General features: G+C 39.3%; 1 protein-coding gene across 4 annotated transcripts; it reads right to left on the bottom strand.

The window, feature by feature from the left end:
* Positions 1 to 123: 123 nt before the first annotated feature.
* Positions 124 to 19,724, bottom strand: NADSYN1 (NAD synthetase 1). 4 transcript variants are annotated; one of them, XM_054827841.1, is made up of 22 exons: positions 19,591 to 19,661; positions 19,271 to 19,331; positions 18,912 to 19,037; positions 18,644 to 18,760; positions 17,737 to 17,790; positions 17,272 to 17,361; positions 16,318 to 16,369; positions 15,420 to 15,508; positions 13,855 to 13,972; positions 12,043 to 12,174; positions 11,491 to 11,565; positions 11,192 to 11,316; positions 10,940 to 10,988; positions 10,171 to 10,273; positions 9,319 to 9,487; positions 8,808 to 8,943; positions 7,605 to 7,711; positions 6,679 to 6,810; positions 6,135 to 6,204; positions 5,166 to 5,294; positions 4,322 to 4,498; positions 124 to 1,417 (listed from the first exon to the last, which is right to left on the bottom strand). In XM_054827841.1, coding segments are annotated over exons 4-22 (1,863 nt in total). In that variant the 5' UTR covers positions 18,646 to 18,760; positions 18,912 to 19,037; positions 19,271 to 19,331; positions 19,591 to 19,661; the 3' UTR covers positions 124 to 1,363. The 4 variants fall into 4 exon arrangements, 3 of the variants coding, with proteins under 3 accessions (XP_054683816.1, XP_054683814.1, XP_054683815.1); XM_054827839.1 differs by lacking the exon at positions 18,912 to 19,037 and having other exon boundaries at positions 19,591 to 19,724; XM_054827840.1 differs by lacking the exons at positions 5,166 to 5,294; positions 18,912 to 19,037 and having other exon boundaries at positions 19,591 to 19,724.
* Positions 19,725 to 20,201: the final 477 nt, after the last annotated feature.

Raw genomic sequence — 20,201 nt, forward strand, 5'->3', positions numbered from 1 at the left:
AAAATGCATTTCTAGTTTCCTTATTAAAAGCACACATTTGAAATCAAATTAAAAAAAACAAACCACAAAACAAACAATGGAAATGAGCAAACACTTAATGAACGAGCAGAAAGGGAACTCAAGTCAAGGAACAAGCCTATCCTTGTTTCTTTTTTATTGTTTCACAGCAGTGGACACATTCAAAAGATCAGTGGAGTCATAATGTTAAAATAACTTTTTGCAAACAGCAGGTGGAAGGTGGGTAGTACACTAATTGAGCTCAAAGGAGGCTGGCTTTATATTTCATTCTGCAATGTTCACTCCATTTCTAGATGTTTTACATCCAGCGAGCTTGATTCTAACAGTAAAGGGATTATGTGGGCAAGTCCAACCACTCACTAATGGCATGGTCAGTGATAACCGATCACAGCTCCTGGACAGGCAGCACCAACTTGTGTCCTCTCTATTCAAGACACCATGCACCAGAAGACATTTCTTATTTCAGGTACGGCAAGTTACCTTTACACATGAAAAATGCCCGGAGGGAAAAGACACCATGCCAACTTTATTCAAAATCCTTAAAATACAGCTGAGGATCTTGGAGTGCAATAACTATTAAATAATCCCTGAACAGCCTGATAAACTAGGTATTACGCCTCTCTGAGAAAATTAAGTCAGAGATTTTTAAAGTTAATTGTCACAAGTTACACAGCAAGTAGATGCAAAACAAGAAGCTGAACTCTAATTTGGATCCCGCTAACAAAACTACCCATCTGCTTCAAGTTAGACATGCTTCCAATACCTTGCTGAATTAGACCTTATGTGGCTATTCAAAACACTGGACCAGTCTACACAGCCACTGCTAGATAAATAAAAAAAACCATAAAATAATAACTGAGTCAATTAGATTAAAAAATATAAAATTACAAGTTTATTGCAAAGTAAAAGGAGTTTTTTCCCCTCAACGGCACATGCCAGAACTGTTAAAATTTTATACTTTCAGCTGAATGTTACTCAAAAATCACATCAAAATTATTAGAACCAAACTTTATATTTGTATGTGTATTCACTTTTACAAAAGACTACCCCGTATTTATTTATGATTGATGAGCTTATCCAAATATTTTCAATTAAAGGCAATTAACTCAAGTAGTTGAAGAAAATCCATAATAAATGATTCCTTAGCCAAACTACGGTTTAATTATATTGGGAACAAAACAGGGAGTCAAAAAAAAAAAAAAAAAAAAAGGACTTGATGACAAACACCATTTACAATGGTCATCTCAACAATTGTTTGGGTCATCTCTGCTCATCATCACTGTATACTCCAGTTTTGAACATTCTGCTTAGCAAATTAATTACCACAGTTAAACAAGACAGCGAATCAGTCCACATCTTCAACTAGAGAAATTCCTTCCTTTTTTTCTAGCTTGGATACCTGCAAGTTAAAAGGAAACTGATTCAATAGTAAAAATAAGTTTGCAATTAATGCCTCATGTCTTTTCAGACTTCCATCACAAAACAGTGTAAAGCCCAGATTTATCAGGAACCGACAGTGGGATAGGTTCTAAGGGACAACTAAGCTGAACAGGCTGTTAGCTGCAGTCAAAAGAAAAGGTCAAATTTTATCCCCACCATCCCCTAAACCTCCTCCCGGCTGGACGCTCCCATCAGTTCCTAGTTTTTAGTCAGTTTGGTGACTTCACTTGGCTGACCAAAGAGTGAGCCAAGCACCAAAGCCACCTCAGAAGCCAGGAGAGACAGGAAGGGAGGCAAGACTGCCCCTTTCAGTGACAGATGTCAGATCGCATCAGGCCATAACCTGGAACCCTGCCCAAAACACAATGCCTAGAATAATTAAAACAAACACTGGAATTGCTTTTCGTACACACACACACAATTTTATAAAACTGACCTTTACTGTGCTTAAAACTTAAGAAAAGGAATTACCTTATATTAAGCTAAGCTGTTGTTAAGACTATCAATATAAATAGTTTCAGAAAGGATTCTACAAACTCATGGAGGACAGACTAACAGCACAAACTAAACATGTTCTGCACGTTACCTCTAACTCTGGAAAATTCAGTTTTACATTCCACACATCTACAGGGATATATAGGGAGGGTCATACTATAAATTCCCTGTTCTTAGGTTCTTCCTTCAACATCTGCTACTGGTTGTGAAAGAGACACACAAAGATACTCAGGTTGATAAATCTTTTGGTTGGTTGACCAAACGCAGCTAATCTTGTGGTATGACCAGAAAAAGCAGAAGACAAACTGCAGATACCTAATCCTTGGGGATAGGTGTGCCAGCTTTCACCTGAGCTATGTCACAGTTCCTTCAAATTATGCCAGCTATTAAAATGCCAACGAACATTTTGGCACCTTGAAATTGTTAAAGTGCATGCTCTGACCGCACATCCTTTACCTCAGATGTCACTCAAAGGCAGAAGCTACAGACAGTGCTACTGGAGTTTCTAGGGCTGCTCTAAACGACTAGAAATTTCATCACCCAGGTGGAACTTTCCAGCTAAGTAGAGCTGAATGACATTAAGACTCCAAGGGCAAATCTGGCAATTCCCAGCAAACGCTATGATCTCAGCCTCCTCTTACCCCTGTTCCTTCTGCAGCAAATACAGAGGGAATTCTGCACTTAAAAGAGTGGATAACTAAATAGCCCGGACTAAACTACAAATATCCAAAGTAGAAAAGTACTTTCCACAAATCCGACAGTTTTCTCTATCGTTAGCACTCCAAACCATTTCCCTTCACAACTGAGCTCAAGCTGTAACATGACTCTTCTACAGGAAAACACTTTTAGATAGTTAATGCCAGGTTTTCTGGCGAAACTATATGATTTAGAGTTTATGCTATGTGTTTCACAGTCCTGTTACTATGCCAGACAAACCTTAAGTGCAGATTACGTCCCGGGAGCATAATTATCAGTGAGACATTGTCCTACAGAGTGATTCTCTTCAGAATTATAATGGTGCTGAATATGCACAATAAGTGGAAACTCTTACAGTATTCTCTTTCTTGTATACGGCAGATTTGACTCACATTATTGCAAGTCATTATTTTCCAGTCTTGCAAAAAGCTATCCATAACAATGACTTATCAGTTCAGGTTACTGCTAAACTTTATTGGTTCAGGTTACTGCTGCCTACATAGCAGATTCTTCCCCAAACTTGACTCCCACTTTTCAGGAATAACTTGCAATGGCTAGTACCCTTTGCACAGCACAACTGCTATTACATACAAATCTAGTTAAGGAGTGTAACAATATCCTGGATCATTAAAAGATCTTAATCACATTTACTGTAAGCATAAAATAATGACATTTTGGTGCAGACCCTACAAAAATATTTTACCCAACTCCCACTGAGGCCAAAAGAACTTTTGTCCTGGACTTCAGTGGGAAAAAGTCCAAAACGATGGAAAAAACCCCACCACACAGACCTACAAAAAAGCGCTGCACATGGTAGCTTTTATCCTAGGTTTCAAGGTAATAAAACACTATTACAGCATGTCTGGCATTTCACAGACGAGCGAATTAATATTTTATTACATATATAAACATATTCTTAAAACGAAGTGAGGTGTAAAATCTCTGGCAGAAAAAAAAAATTCAAGGTGCTAAAATTCTTCAGCCAAGCACTTTTGCAATAAAAAATGCATTAAAGTAACGTCAAAGGTGTGACTAAAAACTATGAAAAAAGCTAAGCACAGCTCCAATAGTTGCTTGAGCTCCTCCACACCTCACACTGCCCAAACTAAGCACTGTACCATTACTGTTGCTGTATTTGAGCAAACACGTATTTGTGAGTCAACTGATTTGAGGTTCAAAAAAGGTATTGTTGTAGGAGCAGGTGGGAGAAGCACGCACAATGAATTGCTGCCTCATACTGGCTTTTCCCATGCAGATGTAGGTCAAGTCTTAATCCTGCAATTAAACAGATCTCTTCAGACAGATCCTGAACTGAAACCAAAACACCTAAGCTTGTTCTCCCTAGTAGCACAAGACTTCATGAGTATGGGGTACACCTATTAGTTTCTGGCCTCAGTACACACAGTCTCCTTTTTCCTTCTACTTCTTGCTTTCCTAGCAATATCACAAGCTGAACTTAACAATGAAAAAACCAAACCAAAACAAACAGCCTATGCTGAAACGAGAGAATTCTTAGCCTCACAGTTATGCGAAAAGAACAATCACAGTTATTTCTCTATTAAGCTATTACCCTAAATGCTAGCTGTCTTTTGCTGGATATTCACTGGAACTGGGCTTGTCCCATTTTGAGGGCTTTAAATAGAAAACCATACAAGAAGCAGAGGGCATTTACCTGTTTATCTATACACCTAAATTGCCAGGACCATGTGGTGTTATAAAGGAAAGGCCTCAGGTCAAATCGGTTGTCATCCGGACTGTAGTTTTCAGCGTGGTAGGAAGGAGTAAGGGTGGTCATTTTATGTCTGTTGATGGAATACATCCTGAAGAAATGCTTAACCTTTGATGCCACCTGGTGTACAAAGAATATAGCTTTTGATTAGATGAAGTTTCTTAGTATTTAAAAATTGAGCTGAGAATGTGTTCTTTACATATCCATTTTCTTCCATTAACATTTACATAAATTATCTACCTCTACCAGCATGAATCACTGCGGATGACCCTACCTATAAGAGGCATTCAAGACCGTTTTCAGACACCACCTCGATCTCTGCACCTAACATTTGCCTTCTAAGAAGTCTGTGACTATCTGAACTTTTTCCTTTATGCATAAGGAAGAACTGTGGAACAGCAAAGCAGATACCACTTCAGTGTAGACAGGCTTTCAAAATAAGAGCCATTTTCTGTCTCAGAATACATAACCAAAGGCTTCAAGAGTAGTTAGCCTTTGAGTATATTTCGGAGAATAATTTTCCCCCAAAGGGATAGTTCTGAAGTAATTGTTTTCAAATTACCCAATCACTGTTCTAACAATTTGCAACACAGACAATAAGCTCCATTAATTTAAGAGACGCAGACCAGTTTTCCAAGCATATTCTGCTACAGTTGTAGAATAATCTCTAAACGCAGAAAATTAAACTATCTTTTTCAGTTAAAAGGAACTCTACTTCACCCTTCTCCAAACATACTCTATTTTGGCAAAGACATTGCATGATTTTATTTATTATTTTTTATATTACCTCTCTTGGAGTACAAATTTCCTTCCACATATTAATCAGCTTACAGAACATACTGTATGGTCCAGCTTTTGCAATTTTTCTTAATTTGCCATAGATTGAGAGCTCTGCATATGTCATCCCCATATCTTCCTGAAATCACACACACAGAAATTCACCGAAAATCTTAACCACACAAATTATAATTAATAGTCGTATGGAGCAATTACAATAACCCAGTTTAATCAAAGAACACCAGAATGAAATTGCCAATGATAAAAAAGACAAAGGGATAGTAATATTATGAATAGAACTAAAAAAAAAAAAAAAAAAAAACCACACACCAAACCCTGGAATCTCTCTGAAATGAGAGATTTTAAATCCTCCCATGAATATATTTGAGTTGGCCAGTGAAAATATTTCTTTCCTGCAAAAGCTTTGTTCATTTGCCCTTCTAGGTAGCTTAAATGTAGCATATATCAGTAAGGTAAGGCCAAATTAAGAAAACCACTAATTCTAATTCAGCAACTCTTTGCTCTATCAAAGTTTTACAATATCCTACAGTTAAATACCCAACAACCCTTAGAGGTAGTTGTTAGGCTTACCAGTCCTCTCTTATCCAAGTGGACAGCAAAGAGATGGGCATGGGGAGAGGAGGAAGGGCTCTGCCACCAGTCATTGCAATAGCAGTAAGGCCCTGACGGACTCTCTTTAGATATTAAGAAACTTTAAATCAAACTGAATTTCAGAACACCCATCCTTCTAAGTGACCAAAATATAAAATCTTTCCAAAAAAAAGTTAATTTGCTGTTTTGGAAACCATTGTCAACATAGATAAGGCTGGTGTGGAATACTTGTCAGTGGCTTTAAGATTGTTTACAACATGCTTGTCAATAAGCATGGATACATACAGGAGCAAACAGCAGTTACTGGACAAAACCCCAAATTTTTGGATAAGCCTTACCAGAGCATTTTAAAGTCACTGCCCATTACCTCATCAGTTTGAGCCACTTGTCCATCCACCAGGGGTTCTAACTCCGCTGTGGGTGGAGCTGACATGATACTGTAAGGAAAAGGTAAAAAGAAAAACAGGAATTCTATCCAGACTCAAGAGTACTAGTTAACAGTCTGGTTTGTTAAAAATCAAATGCTTTATTCAAAACTTTTTTAGCATAAGCTGCTAAAGGACTAGGTAACTCTAAAGAGGTGGTACTTGCAAGCTGTTCCAGGTTTAAAAAGCAATGCTTTATACAAAAACCATAAAGTATCCGGTTCAAACAGTCTTCAGTGGAATCAACAACATAAATGCTTGCGTGCAGTAACTCCTAATACTGGTGGCATTTTCAGCACTCAGCAATTTACATTGTGTAAGTGTACACAATCATTTAAAACCAGAGGGACGTGCAGAATACTTTTCTTTATTAGCATTTGCAATATTACTGCAGCTTAGCTCTGTCAGTAGAGAAAACCAAACCGTGAAGTCCACAATATGCTACATACAAATATAGTCACCAGGTATCACCGCTTCACTACTCACCTTCTGAGGGCCGTGAGCTGAAAATTTTCAATGCAATATTGTATGAAGTTCTTCAAATCTGTCTTGCTGATTCCACCAATGGGATTGATATCAGCACTTGAGCAATCATATTTTGTCAAGTAACCTCGGAGACTGAGCAAGGGAGGAAATTTTATATAGTAACAGTAAAGAATAATGTAACATTAGTATAATATATAATATTTTCTACTATATAGAATATATATGTCATATAAAGACAGGGAGAAACAGACTGCATATTATGAATGTATTTATAGGTAAGAGGCACAAAATGTTCAGCTGCAAAAGTATTATCCTAAAGCCATGAAATTGCCAAGAGGAAGACAATATTTTAAACAATTATGAAGCACTGCAAAACTGCCCCTGCTAAGGTAATATATTTGATGAAAAACAATTAAAACACTGTCCTGACCAATTAAAAAAATAAACCCCAAAACACCCGTAGAATCAGCACACAGTACTCTCCCAGCTTTTGAGGTTATCAGTCTCACAATCTTTGCTTTAATCTTTAAATAGTCAGCTCTAATAACAGTACTCCAGATTTTTAAAATCTATTTTTCAATTCAAAGTTCAAAACTTAATTCCTAATACAGTAATTGAAAATACAACAAATAACAGATTGCGAAGTTAACCTTGTAACTGCACAGACAAGCTCTACTGAAAACAGCTAAGGAAGGAACAGCATTTTATTGGAAAACTATGACAATACTTTGGCTAACCTTCTGAAAAATACACAATTTTCTATTCGGGCCAATTCAACTATTTTCATTAATTTCACTGCTAGCGGTGTATTCTTAGCTTGTTACCTCTTCTGAGTAATAATCTACACTGGGATTCGATAGAGTTGCAAGGAAATGCAGTAACCTGTTCCCATTTCACCTGGTTTTAGATTTCTAGCTTTGACTAACCTTTCATCCACATTGGCTGATCCTAGCACCAGAAGTCCCCCCGGCATCCCACGAGTCCAAAGCGTCAGCTGAGCAAACAGGTAGGCAAGGACCATTCTTATTCTAGCCTGCAAAGCAAAATGAAAAAGAAGACAAATTTACAAAACAGAATAATTTCTCCCCAATCGGTTTTATTAATCAATTCCCTAAACAAACCCCTAAAGAACAAAACGCAAGAGGGCTAAGCATTACTGCAAGAAGGATGGTCTTGTGCAGAAGATGCCGCACACACGTAGGAAAGCCAGGATCAGTATTCGCTACTGCCATAGACTTACATGACTGAGCAAGTTTATCCTAATCTGAATTGCAGAATGGGGAGTAGTTGCCTTTTTCTGCCGCCTACAAGCACTAATAAGGATCCATTATGGATGAAGTATGCAGATAAACCATCTGTCTACCACATGCTTTTATAGAGTATTAGACTAAAGGGATTTATTTGCATAAAAACTGGAAAAAGTTCTCTTTGCTTTTGTCCCCATTCCGAAACTCAACCTTTTCTAAGGACGGTAATAACACTGAACAGACCTGAGATTCACCCTTCAGCTCTAGCCACAATTGTTTGTGATGTTAAGTGTATCTGAGCTGCTTTCTATAAGCCTGCTGAAGATTAAATACCTTCTAATATAACAAACCCCATTCTCTTCTACCTTCTAAAACTGACGACATCTAGGAATTGACATAGATAAGCTTGACATCTCACACAGAGCCTTTTAAAGGCTGCTAACATTCACCTGAGGAAAGTCTAGTGTACTATCATCGGCAATGTTTTTGAGTCTTGACCTGCCACAATCCTACTGGACTCAGAATGGTCTATTAGAATACTTTGCTGCTCATTTTCCTAACCCGGCAACTTTCTGTTGGGATGCTTTTCTAAACAACATCTACACCAATGCTGGGATACAGGCATGTACTATTTCTTCCTGACTAGCCTATAAAAATCACAAGCAATAATTATCTTGGTCTCCCCCTGAGTTATGTGGGATTGTAGATGGCTGCTGCAGACAAGCATTTACTGGAAGCCCACGAATCTTCAGGGACACACCACAAGTTCAGGTTTTCACAGCAACGCAAATAAAGGACCCCCTTGCTACTTTATCATTTTGTACTCTTTCAAAAAAAGAAAAAAAAAAAAGTCTGACCTGATTCAGCCTACGTGAAACACACCTGCACATTCTGGAGTGCCAGGTTTTCTCTGCTGCTCCCTCCGTAGACAGAAAAATGGGGAGTTCGACCTGTCACCATGCTGAAAATTCCCACAATAGCTTTCACAGCCGCATCTATGTTCAGATTGATGTGATAGCTGAGAAGAATTCAAGCAGAAGTGACACAACTAGCACAATCTGACTATATAAGATAGCATTAAAAAAAAAAAAACCCACAAAAAACCCACCCATCAAATGATGTTTTAAGGCTGCTGCCATCTGAGATCAGTTATGAAGGAACTTAGGAAAGAATAACACTTGCCATAGTCTGTTTCCAAATTTCCATGTCCTTCACCAAACGCTTCTGAGTTTGCCTCACATTTACATACTTAAATAATAACGTCTGTAATACTCCTACTTAACATATCTACTATTTGTCTCCTATTTTTTCCCCCATCTTAAGAGTCTGAAAGTTTTATATGAAAGTCTTTGCCAGAACATGTTTTTTTTCCCCAGCACTTCTCAACTCGTACCTGCCTATTTGCTCAGCCAGAAGCTTAGCCCTGTTGCAAGTATCCTGGGAGGAGTTCTCACTAGCCATATAGCAAGTGGTAAAGATACGCTTGCAAAACTCTCGAGGATCCTCAGGGACATAGGTCTCATCATTCACAATCCTGCGTGCATCAGCCAGCACATCTGCATCTGAGGACAAAGCAAAAGAAATAGAACAAGAGTGGAAATTGTTGCGCTCCTGCCATCCAGGATACACAAATATCTTGTATATTTCTTGCATTCCAAATAAGCTTTACACTGCCCCTCACAAATAAGGTCACTCCATCATCTAACTCCCCAAACATATTTTCATATAGCACATTAAAGAATTACTGATTTTGCTCCTAATTTTGAACACGGAAATATTACATCCTTTTGTTCTATGCCTTAAAGAAACTTCATAGAAAACATGATCCAGTATAGACAAAGGCTTAGCTACATACATATAGACTACTTAAAGCCAGTTTAAGAGCTTGAACTATGCCTAACCACATTTTGCAGTGCTGAATTTAATAGAAGGAGAACATTCTCACGATAAACTGAAACCCTAAAACTACATCAGCAACATTTTGCACTATACTCTAGACAGAAACTAGTCTGAGTTCCACATCCAATTCTTAAACCCAAAATTAAAACCGTTAAGCCAATTCAAACAACATGAAATCTGGGTGCACGTTTTTGATGGAATTTCTGAAGAGATACAAAGGATTCCATTAGAACAACTGAGCAAGAGTCTACCATTAATGACCTCTTGCATCTATTTCACCCAGCTAACAATAACTTCTCCGTAACTATTAGTAAGCATGGCTATCCAGATGTGCATATTTACTTACTCCCATTCTTGACTGCCAGGCAAACCTGGTGACACATAGAATATACTATGCAAGCTGTAGCAGAGCTGTCAATTCCACCACTAAGAGGTAGGAGAAATCCTGCCTTGAAAACAGAACACGGAAGATGTTCCAAAAGCAAAATTAGAAAAATATATATTGCACCATTCAGAAACATACTCTTGTAAAAGAATTATACATGCATTGTTCAAGTCTGCTTATATTCTACTGGGGAAAAACAAAGCAAACAACCAGACCTAGCAAACCCTCTTAAATTCTCATTGACTGGATAATAAAACAAGTAGTCAGTGTTAACCCTTTGGCTAGAAAAAATTCCAGTGAGTCTTTACCCTCTAGTAAGACAGAAGAGCTAATAAAAAGGATTAAATTTTTCATATATACTTCACTATTAAACTGAATTACTAGTTCATGTCACTCTGCTTATTTTAAACATCTCCATTATGCCATTAAAATATTTTCCTTACTGAAAAAACAGCGTTTCAAAGAAAAAGAAATTCCCTTTTTTAGGTAAGCTTGACTGTTGCTTTCAAAGCAAGCACGATTCCTAAGGAAAAGGGCTGAAGAGCATACTGAAGTCACACTTATCTTATGGGGTTTAAGTTCGAATGACCTGCAGGTAAAAAACTCAAACCTTGCACCTTGGACTAACATCATTTGCATTAACAGCAGCAGAGGACAGCAATGTGTACTGTCCCTGTGGCACAGAAGAAGATGCGTATGCCAAGGCAAAGAACAAAACAGCTGTTCTTACCTGTTTGCTGCGCCTTAAATAGTCCCAGAGCCAACACGCGGGACCAAGGCTGGAATTACAGAATACGAAGAGGGTTATGGAATAAGACCTAATCAAGTCAACATATTTACTGTGGTCTTCCAATGAGATACTTTCTTTACGTAAATATAAATAAGATCTTATGTTTTATCTCTTGGTTTGGTTTGTTTGAGGTTTTGGTTTGGTTTTTTTAATCAAAAAAATTTCCAAGGAACAGATGTAGTATGTGCTTACCTGATCTCCTCCTCAGGACTGTGATGTCTCCACTGGATTGGCATACAAGTAGGTACAGCCACATCATCAGAACATGACAGAGCAAAATTCACTTTCACCCTGGGATAAGGATTCACCTTACTTGCCTAAGCAATAGTACAGAAGAATTGGGAAGACATCAATTTTAATGTAGCATATACCTATAAAACATCCGATCTATAGAATACTGTGAAAATCAAGAAACGCAAATACTTTTAAAATTCAATAACTACTCAAACTTGGCAGAGTTTATAAACATAACCTCTGTAGAGAATTCTTACCGCTAAATTACGAGATGAAATCTCTGCTCTGTAACTTCGGACATCCTCCAAGTCCAGAGTGGCAACCAGCACCTCCTGTGGAAAGGCTTTCAACATTAGATTGATTCTACACAAACAGATAAGCAATGTTTGACAGGCCTGGACTACAAAAAATGTTGGGGAAGAAGAATGCAGGCAACTTTTTTCAATACAGATTTTCATGCTCACTTCACAAGTCATTTCTGACTCAGTAGAATAACTTCAATTGCACAGTGAGCACAAATGACTCGCTCCACTGAGTACACTAGGACACTCATAAACCACAACAGATTTACAGCGCTTGTCCGATGGCTGAACAATAGGTTCACCATCAGTTGTGGCAGAGGACAATAGGAAAAGGCAAGAGGGATGCTGGGGAAAGAGATGAGTTTGGCACATAATGTGAGGAAACCTACAGCTTTGATGACAAATCTACTGAGAAAGGGCTAGAGACATGGACCTAATATGTGTTGAGCATAAACGTAGCTGTACTAATTTCAGCTGTAACTAGCAGCTATAGGTTGAATATATTACCACATCATCGAGTGAAAACTGGGATCCTTGTGCAACTGTTTCTCCATTCATTGAAATCATGGCACAGCCATCATAATACAGACGATCACCATCACAGCCTTTCTGGTTAGCTAAAATATATATTCCACCATTCTGGGAGAAAAACAAACATGCAGACAAAAAAATGATTTTCAGAACACAGCACCTGACGGAATGTGAAAAGACAAAATGTTACTTCTCTGTTCCTGTCCTTCTTATAACCTTCATCTGTCTTTACATTGTGAATGATTTACAGCTAGGACTCTCTCCTGTCATTTGAAAAATTACTTTGAATGTGATATACACAACAGAAACAAGTAATTACATAAGTAAATGTCATAAGTGAGCTCTATCCCTTTCACGCTGTTGGAAGACAGGAGTCTGCTGATATTAGCAAGAGTCATTCCCTTAGCCCCAGTAGACAGGGCTGGATTTCTAAATTGAAATTCTAAGTTCAAATTGAGATTGAGAAAAGCAGGAAGAGGATGACAGAAGCTGTGTTTGGATATCTGAGGACAGAGCAGATACTGCTAAATATAACCAAAGCATTTCAAATTACAATGACAAAGCAGTTGTACAAATTAAACATTTTTCACAGTGTACTGTACATTTCGTTACTTTGGTTTTGTCCCTATCACTGTTAGACAGGATTACAGCCTAATAACTGTCTTCTCTTCTTTAAAATAAACAGAACTGTCGAAGTAGAAAAATACAGTATATTTTAAGTAAGAAGATGACAGGGGGAAAAAAAAATTAAGTCTGAGTTTAAACACCGATTTCTCTTTCCCCTTCTTGATACAGTTACTGGTATTTCTCCAACACAACATTGCTACGTGAGCGAAAATCAGGAGACTGTCATTTTAGGAAACAAAAGAGATTTTCGGATGGTTTTACATGTGCCAGGAAAATAACCTCTTCTGTCAACCAAATTACAAGCTGGCAATGAGCTGCAATTCAGTACATGATGCATATGGAGGGAGACTATTTAGGCACAGATAACTACAGGGAGCAACCACAGCCACAGGTTGTTTGCCCTTTATGCAGAATGTGCATTCCACAACACTTTTTCAAGCTGGTTATTCTCTGTATGCAGTGGATTCAACACTTTGTACTTCCAATTACTGAAGGTCAGTTACTTGATTAACTATTTTCTATCCATTATACAAGTGCAGTATTTTTTTTCTTCAATGTTTAATGGAATTAAGATCAAGGACATCAAATACATTTTTGGACCATAAGTCTCCAGAGCTTAGAGTTATCAAACTGTTTTAAGGTATTCTGACTCTTCTTTATAGTTGTGCGTGAAAGAGATGATATAGCTGGCATGCCAATGCACAACTACGTGCTCCCATGCCGAGTTTCTTCTGGGAGATCCTCCCACACACACAGAGGTGCGTTTGTATCTCCCCTATTCCCACGCAAATACCAAACAGCGTCTCTTCTAGTCCACCATCCACAGACCAGACAGAGCTGACCTGCAATCAAACAGCCTCTGGTATTTGGGGTCACGGAGCAGGAAACAAGTTACAGTGCTTCACATTAAAGCACAATATATAGCAAGGCGCCCCAAAGAAGTACAGTCCCCTAGCCAAAGAGGTATTCTCCTATAGCTCATAAAATCAGGGAAGGTAATTACAGGTAAGAAAACAAGAAGCTAGCAACAAGGTCTGTCAAGGCCACCGTACCCATATAGGAAGAAAAAAGCTATGGCCTGTCACAGGAGAGGAGACTATTCTGAAATAAAATGAGGTGCATAACCAAAAAATTGATTTTATTTTTTTCTTAAGCGTATACCTTTGCTGTGGCAGAATTTACCAAATCTACCCGGGTGTGAGCCTTCCGCAGCACATGGTGACTCCCTGAAGAGTTAGTGAAAATTTCCACACCATCAAGTCCCATTTCAATATGAGGGCTGTCAAAACAAAAGGCAGAAAAAAATTCAGCTGGCAATACTATGCTGTGAATACTGCAGGTATCATTTAAAACCACTGACAAATAAAAACCATCTATGTCATTGCCAGTTTTCTGCATGTCTTAGCTCAAACAAGGATACGGCTCTCAAAAAACATCTATTTTTCTTGCATTGCCTGACTCTTCTGTCAAAGACCAGCAGTGGTTGCACAGGGCAGAAGGGCTTTTGCTCACTCTGTTCTAAATGAAACACCTTCTATTTTACTCTGTAGAAGCCTAGGTCTCAAAGAAAAGGAGAATAAGACAATCTTGGAGATACTCATGCAACATCAGTTGTCTCATTTTCCTTCTCTCTTCGTAAATCCAAAAGCATAAGCAAGCAGAACCATGAGAAGACGACTTCTACTGGTTTTTTTCTTTTTCCAATATCAAAAGCAATAGTAAAAAACCCAAACAAACAAAAACCCCACCACATCTTTGCCTGTTAAGATACCACACCCTCTGCAGTTACAAGGAAATGAATGTAACTGGGAGATTTGGAAAAACATCAGGAACATTTTGTTTATTTTGTGTTAACTGCAACAGCTCTCATGCAACCCCACCTCGCATCAGACCTTTGTGAATGGGATCTTCTTTGTGGTTGGGAACAACTTTAAATTGTAATAGGAACTAAAATAATAACAGGAAATGTTACTTAAGGGCACTAGGCTTTGCTTTCCCTTCGTGACCTTTTGTTGCTTCCTTATGCACTGTCTTTATGCATTGTCTCATGCAGGTTAAAAAAATAAAGCACAAGGATTAAGCTAACAGCTGAATAGAAAAAACTAAGTGATACATCTCAAAGTGATGTTGCCTAGAAGCCTATGCTCTAGCTTGTCAAAGATAAGAGCTCAATTTGTCTGTTAAGTGGAATGCTTTGGAGGAGATGGTCAAAGCCCAAGATAAAAAGAATAAAGTAAATAGAAGACCTACTAATACTCTCGAATTTTTGAAACTAGGCTCAGTAAGTGGGAATAATACAGGATTATAATTGCTAGACAAAATTGATACTACATGTCACTTTGACCCTAGATCAAGTTACAGAGATGGCTCCAGAAAGGACGTTTCAACCTCAGGTTGAACTAAAAGCTGAACAATATCTGGAATGGGAGCACTACAGCTAGCTGTCATTTCTTTCCTCAGGTCACCTTTTTCATTCTGCTTCTTTTCTGTATTTCTCTCCTGCCTTCTGTTTCAAATGAATTTAGCTTAAGTACCTAAAACTTCTTTTGCCACTCTGCTTCTAGCCTAATGAAATCTTTCCCATGATGTATGTATTGCTCCTAAACTTTCTGAAAGATATACTACCTGGAAGAATAATAATCAGATTTTTTCAAACATTCATTTCAGGCTGGTCCAGGGTATGTTTTCATGTTTTAGTTTACTTTTTATTTCTTCTTCTCCTTTACCTGTTTGGTGCCCACAGTTCTTCACATATTTCTGTCCCTAGGCAGGTATCTTTGGTTGCTAGCACTGCATCCCCAAAAGGAACAGTTTCCTGAGGAAAAACAAGAACATCCTTACACACATGTAACAGAAGAATCTATTCAATTCAAAAAGTTAACTACAAATCTAAAAAAAAAAAAAAAAATATAAAATTGAATACTCACTTCTGTGAAATGAGTGACACAGTATGAATCACATTACACCCTCCTTCATTTTATACCAAGTTTAAGTAAAAAAAACCCAAAACCTCTAAACTGCAAATCTCTGGACCGTTCTGAAATTTTGTGTTGAAATTTCAGTAATATTCGGATCCAGTGCTTTGCTTCAGGACAGGACAACTGCTTTTGAATTAAACAATCTACAAAACTGAGACTGTCTTTTGCTAGGAATCATGCTCATGCTTTAGCAGGAAATAACCTAAGTTTTAGACCCTTCTGAATCAAGGTTATTTTTTTTAATTTTTTTTTTAACCTCAAAATGCATAATTATTTCTAGTCTCAAGAAATGAGAACTAGAAATTTATGTAGTCTATTTTATCTAGAAATTTATCTAGTCTCAGATAAACTCGGTATCAGAACTGTGCAAAATAAGACAATCTTCCAGGTCCTGTATATATAAATGAGGCAAATTTAAAATTTACTTGTTTTGATGCCAAATACTAATATAAACAAGGTTAAATTATGCTCTCATTTAATGTAACTGAGAACTATCACTGGAACCTATGAATTTGCAACAACTGACAGGAGAATTTGGTGTACTACGGTTTTATGCCACAAGTTCTATTCATTTGAATTGCTGAATCTGGAAATCTGGAAGATGCTAAAGTTAAAAAGAGAAGAAAATGATCCTTTACAAACTTACCTGTCCTGTCACTTCCTGAATTATCCTGGGTAGAAAATATTCCTCCACATGCCTAAAGCAGGTTTATAGGTTGTGAATACATCATTATGTAAACCACAGCATAAACACTGATTCTAAACTCCACATTCTGTCACCTTCTAACATTGATTAAAGAAATTGCACCTCAGTTGTACAGGGCTGTGTATGTTTAAAAAAAAAAAAAAAAAAAGACCTTCATACTTTCTGTGAAATTAATAAGAAATGTTAAGATTATAAGCTAGCAACGTCCCACTTTGCTTCAGAAATGCACAGTAAACAATGCTCCATCCTAGCTATAAACTAGACCTAACAAGGAACACACAACGCAAGTCAAACACCAAATAAAAGTTTCTCGTTGCAGTGTTACTACATAAGTAAGTCGGAACTCATCTGGAATTCACTGAGGACAGATGCTCAGGGGCTCTCTCAGAAGTACTTTACTGAGACCATCAAGTCAGAACATTCTTTGACTACAGGATGAGTGCACAATGCTGGAGATAAGCATCAAGCGTATTTTGCAGCATTATAAGGTATGTGGCTTTCATCCTGTACGATCGTTAAAATTCTGACAGAGCTCACCCATTTCACATTGTTTTCCAGTTTAATACTGAACAGGATGCAGCAATCAGGCAGATAAACACGGGCTCTGCCAATCATGAACTGCATACAGTTAGAAAGTAGACACAAGAAAAATGACACTACTACACTGGTTGCAGGATCATTCAGCCACACTTTTCCTCCCAGCTCAGCAATGGAGAATTTAATTGTACTTAATGAGCTTTCTAACTGAGCTTCAATTACGTAGCTTAGCTGACTCTGCCTTGCTGCTCACCCTGTAGTGGTGCTGATTGTTGCTAAAGAGATTTCAATCCTTCTGCTGTGGCTGCAAACAGCGAGCTGTGTTTTTAAACACAATTTTAATGGTAGCCAGCCTACCTTGCTTTGTTCCACGGGGTAAACCATCTAAGTTCCCTGTAGTTTCCTGCATTTGCCAATGATATTTTTGGTCTGATCAGAAGAATTTTCCTTAAAACATAAAACAAAACAGAAATGGCAAGTTAAGACCTGACCAGCCAAACAAGACTAAATAAGAACACTGATTAATACCAACCCATTTATTCTATTATGATGTACATTAAACAGCTACTACATACAATAATTTTTAAAGTTTCTGTTTGCAGACTTAAGGATTTTTTTTCGGAGTCTTTCAGAAAGCAGTGGAAATTTAGTTTCTATAAATTCACAAAGGAAAGAGACAGTGGAAAACATTAGCTGTCTCTCTAAAGTTTAGTAGATAGGAAGACATCTCCATTGCTCTACATAGCACTGAAGAATCTTTCTTGAAGGCATAAGAGGTCTCTGAAAAGATAAACTAAAGTATTGTCTCACAAAACTACTTACTTATTTAAAAAGATCACTCGACAATTGTAGCGAACGTTTCTGTGCAGAACAGGCCTGTGAAAATAAGAACCAGAGTTGCCTAAGCTCATTAGATGAAATAAAAAAAGCTACAGAATCTACATCACTAAACAGAAACTATTTTTAAGACAACACTTCTACACTGTCACTAAAGGGAATTAAATAGAGCAATATATCAAGTTTTAGCTTCTAATTTTTTAATTCAATAGTTGTTTGCAAAAATCAGAGTTACTGACCATACTGTCAGTCTCAGATACATCAACTACTGCCAGATCACAGGCATGGCTGACAAATACTAGCAGACCAGAAGAAGCCCGCTGGCTGGGCTAACTTATTTAATCAAACCTGGCCCCCTATGATACTACCAGGCCAGTTCAAAATAAAGCTAGCTTTACACATTTATATAAATTCTAACAAGTAGGTGTACATGTTAATTTTACAGTTATAATTTACCAGTGCTCACTGTCAGCACGTGACTTACAATGGTTTCAGTGATTTTGACATACACGTACGGCCCGGCCCTTAAAGACATCTGCCGGTCAAAGCAAGTTATTTTAGCCGACGTTCCTGAGAGAGAGTCAATTTATAAAGCCCTTTGCGTTACGTATAATACAAAGTCTTACCCATGGCAATAGGGCCCAGCCATGAGGGTTCCCAGTAAATAACTGTAATTACCCTATTTCTTTCTTGAAGGGCTCAACACCAGAAATCTTTGAAAGGATTATCTTTCTGAAAGGATTTTGCACATTGCAGTCCTAGCCATGGTAACCGACAGGGAAAGTAGTGCAGTTCCTAAAACGCATTTAAAAGTTTGGTGCAAAGCCCTCACTTTCCAGAAAGAGCATTCCTAAAGACCTGCCCTTCTAACATACGTACACAAAAAACTTACATTCCCACATCGCAAATAATATCTTGAGTAGCTGGAGACTCCAAAAGCTTTGCCAGAACTTGAAACGAATGCAGGAGTGTGTCAGACTCATAATAGTGATCTGAGCAGCCATAACCACTGCATATAAAAACACAAGAAATAAAAAACTCAGCCAAATCAGCACCAGAGCCAAGGGACCAGAACTACTGCAGACAAGGAACACCTCCTCCACACAGGCCGTTTATGCAGAACACGAAGCAGCAGCGCTGTCAACATCATCCCTGCTTACAGCGTTTAAGACTCCGTGGCACGGCTGGGATATTCCTGACAGCGTTTAAGACTCCGTGGCATAGCTGGGATATTCCTTTCAAGAGCAGCAGACTGGGCCGAGGCAGAATTCAAAGCGCTACAGTTTCTGTGACAAAAGACTCGTTGAAATAAGTCAAAAATTATCAGTACAAGCCATGTTTCCAAGACGAGAGAACCAATCTTATGCTTGCAACTACAATACTTTTCTTTGCACAGACTGCCGCATACTTTAAGTGATGCTTTGGGCATTACAGTACTACACGGCTGATTTTCTTACCGACCGTTCCTCAGTAATCAATTGGGAACGTACCAAACGCAGAACCAACAAAGCGCTCTTACCAAATTTCGAGCTCTGGACCAAGCCGGTACCGGGCTCCTCGGCTCTTTGCGATGTCAATACCTGGAAGAGGGTTGCATTAAACACCAGCCGGACGCTCAGGCCCGGCCCGCCCTGCCCGGACACCCCCGGCCGCGGGGCCCCACGCCACCGCCCGCGGCTCCACGGCTCCGGGAACCCGACTGCATAAAACAGGGACGGCCTCCGCTGCTGCCCCCGAGGGACGCACGGTTCCCGATGGCCGGGCACAGCCTGCGAGCTCTGCGGGGCTGGGGCCGGGCGCCCGCGGAGCTGCCGGTACCGCCGCCACCGCCCCACTCACTTCTGGAAATCCTCTCCAGGTTGCCCTCAAAATCCAGAGCCCACTGGTTAAGGGCGCAGGTGGCCACGGTCACCGCCCGGCCCATGGCGGCCCTACCGCCTCCCCCGCCGCTTCCGGGGCGGTGCCGGGGCGCTGCAGGCCGTTCCTCCCGGCGCCCGCCAGTGGCTGGCCGCGGAGCTGAGGGGCGTGAAGGCTTCTCCCTGCTCGGCGGGGCTACCAGGAGCTCCTGCACCGTGAGCGTAGCGGATGCCGGCACCTTTGGGAGCTGCTGCCGAGCCCCTGCTGTGGCTCCTCCGGTGGGGTTTGCTGCTGCACCCCCTTGCACGGTTTTCTGCAGTTTTGTACCCCCAGAGCCCAGAACAGCGGGGGTGCAGTCTTAGCTCTTCTTTATCCCTTCAGCTTCTAGGACGTGTCCCTCAAAGCAAGTTCAGGACGTGAGTCCCAAAGGCAGCGGGAGCAGGATCCAATGTTTTGCGCATTATTCACCTTTCAGCATCACCGAGGCAGCTCTGGGGGAGCAGACCCCGAAGTAGCAGGGCTCTTCCAAGTCCAATCTCCCAGCTCATGTCCTTCATTTTTGGCTGCCGTGACCCTCCTTACGTATGGGATTC

The sequence above is a fragment of the Grus americana genome, chromosome 5 (assembly GCF_028858705.1).
Source record: "Grus americana isolate bGruAme1 chromosome 5, bGruAme1.mat, whole genome shotgun sequence".
Classification (NCBI taxonomy): domain Eukaryota; kingdom Metazoa; phylum Chordata; class Aves; order Gruiformes; family Gruidae; genus Grus; species Grus americana.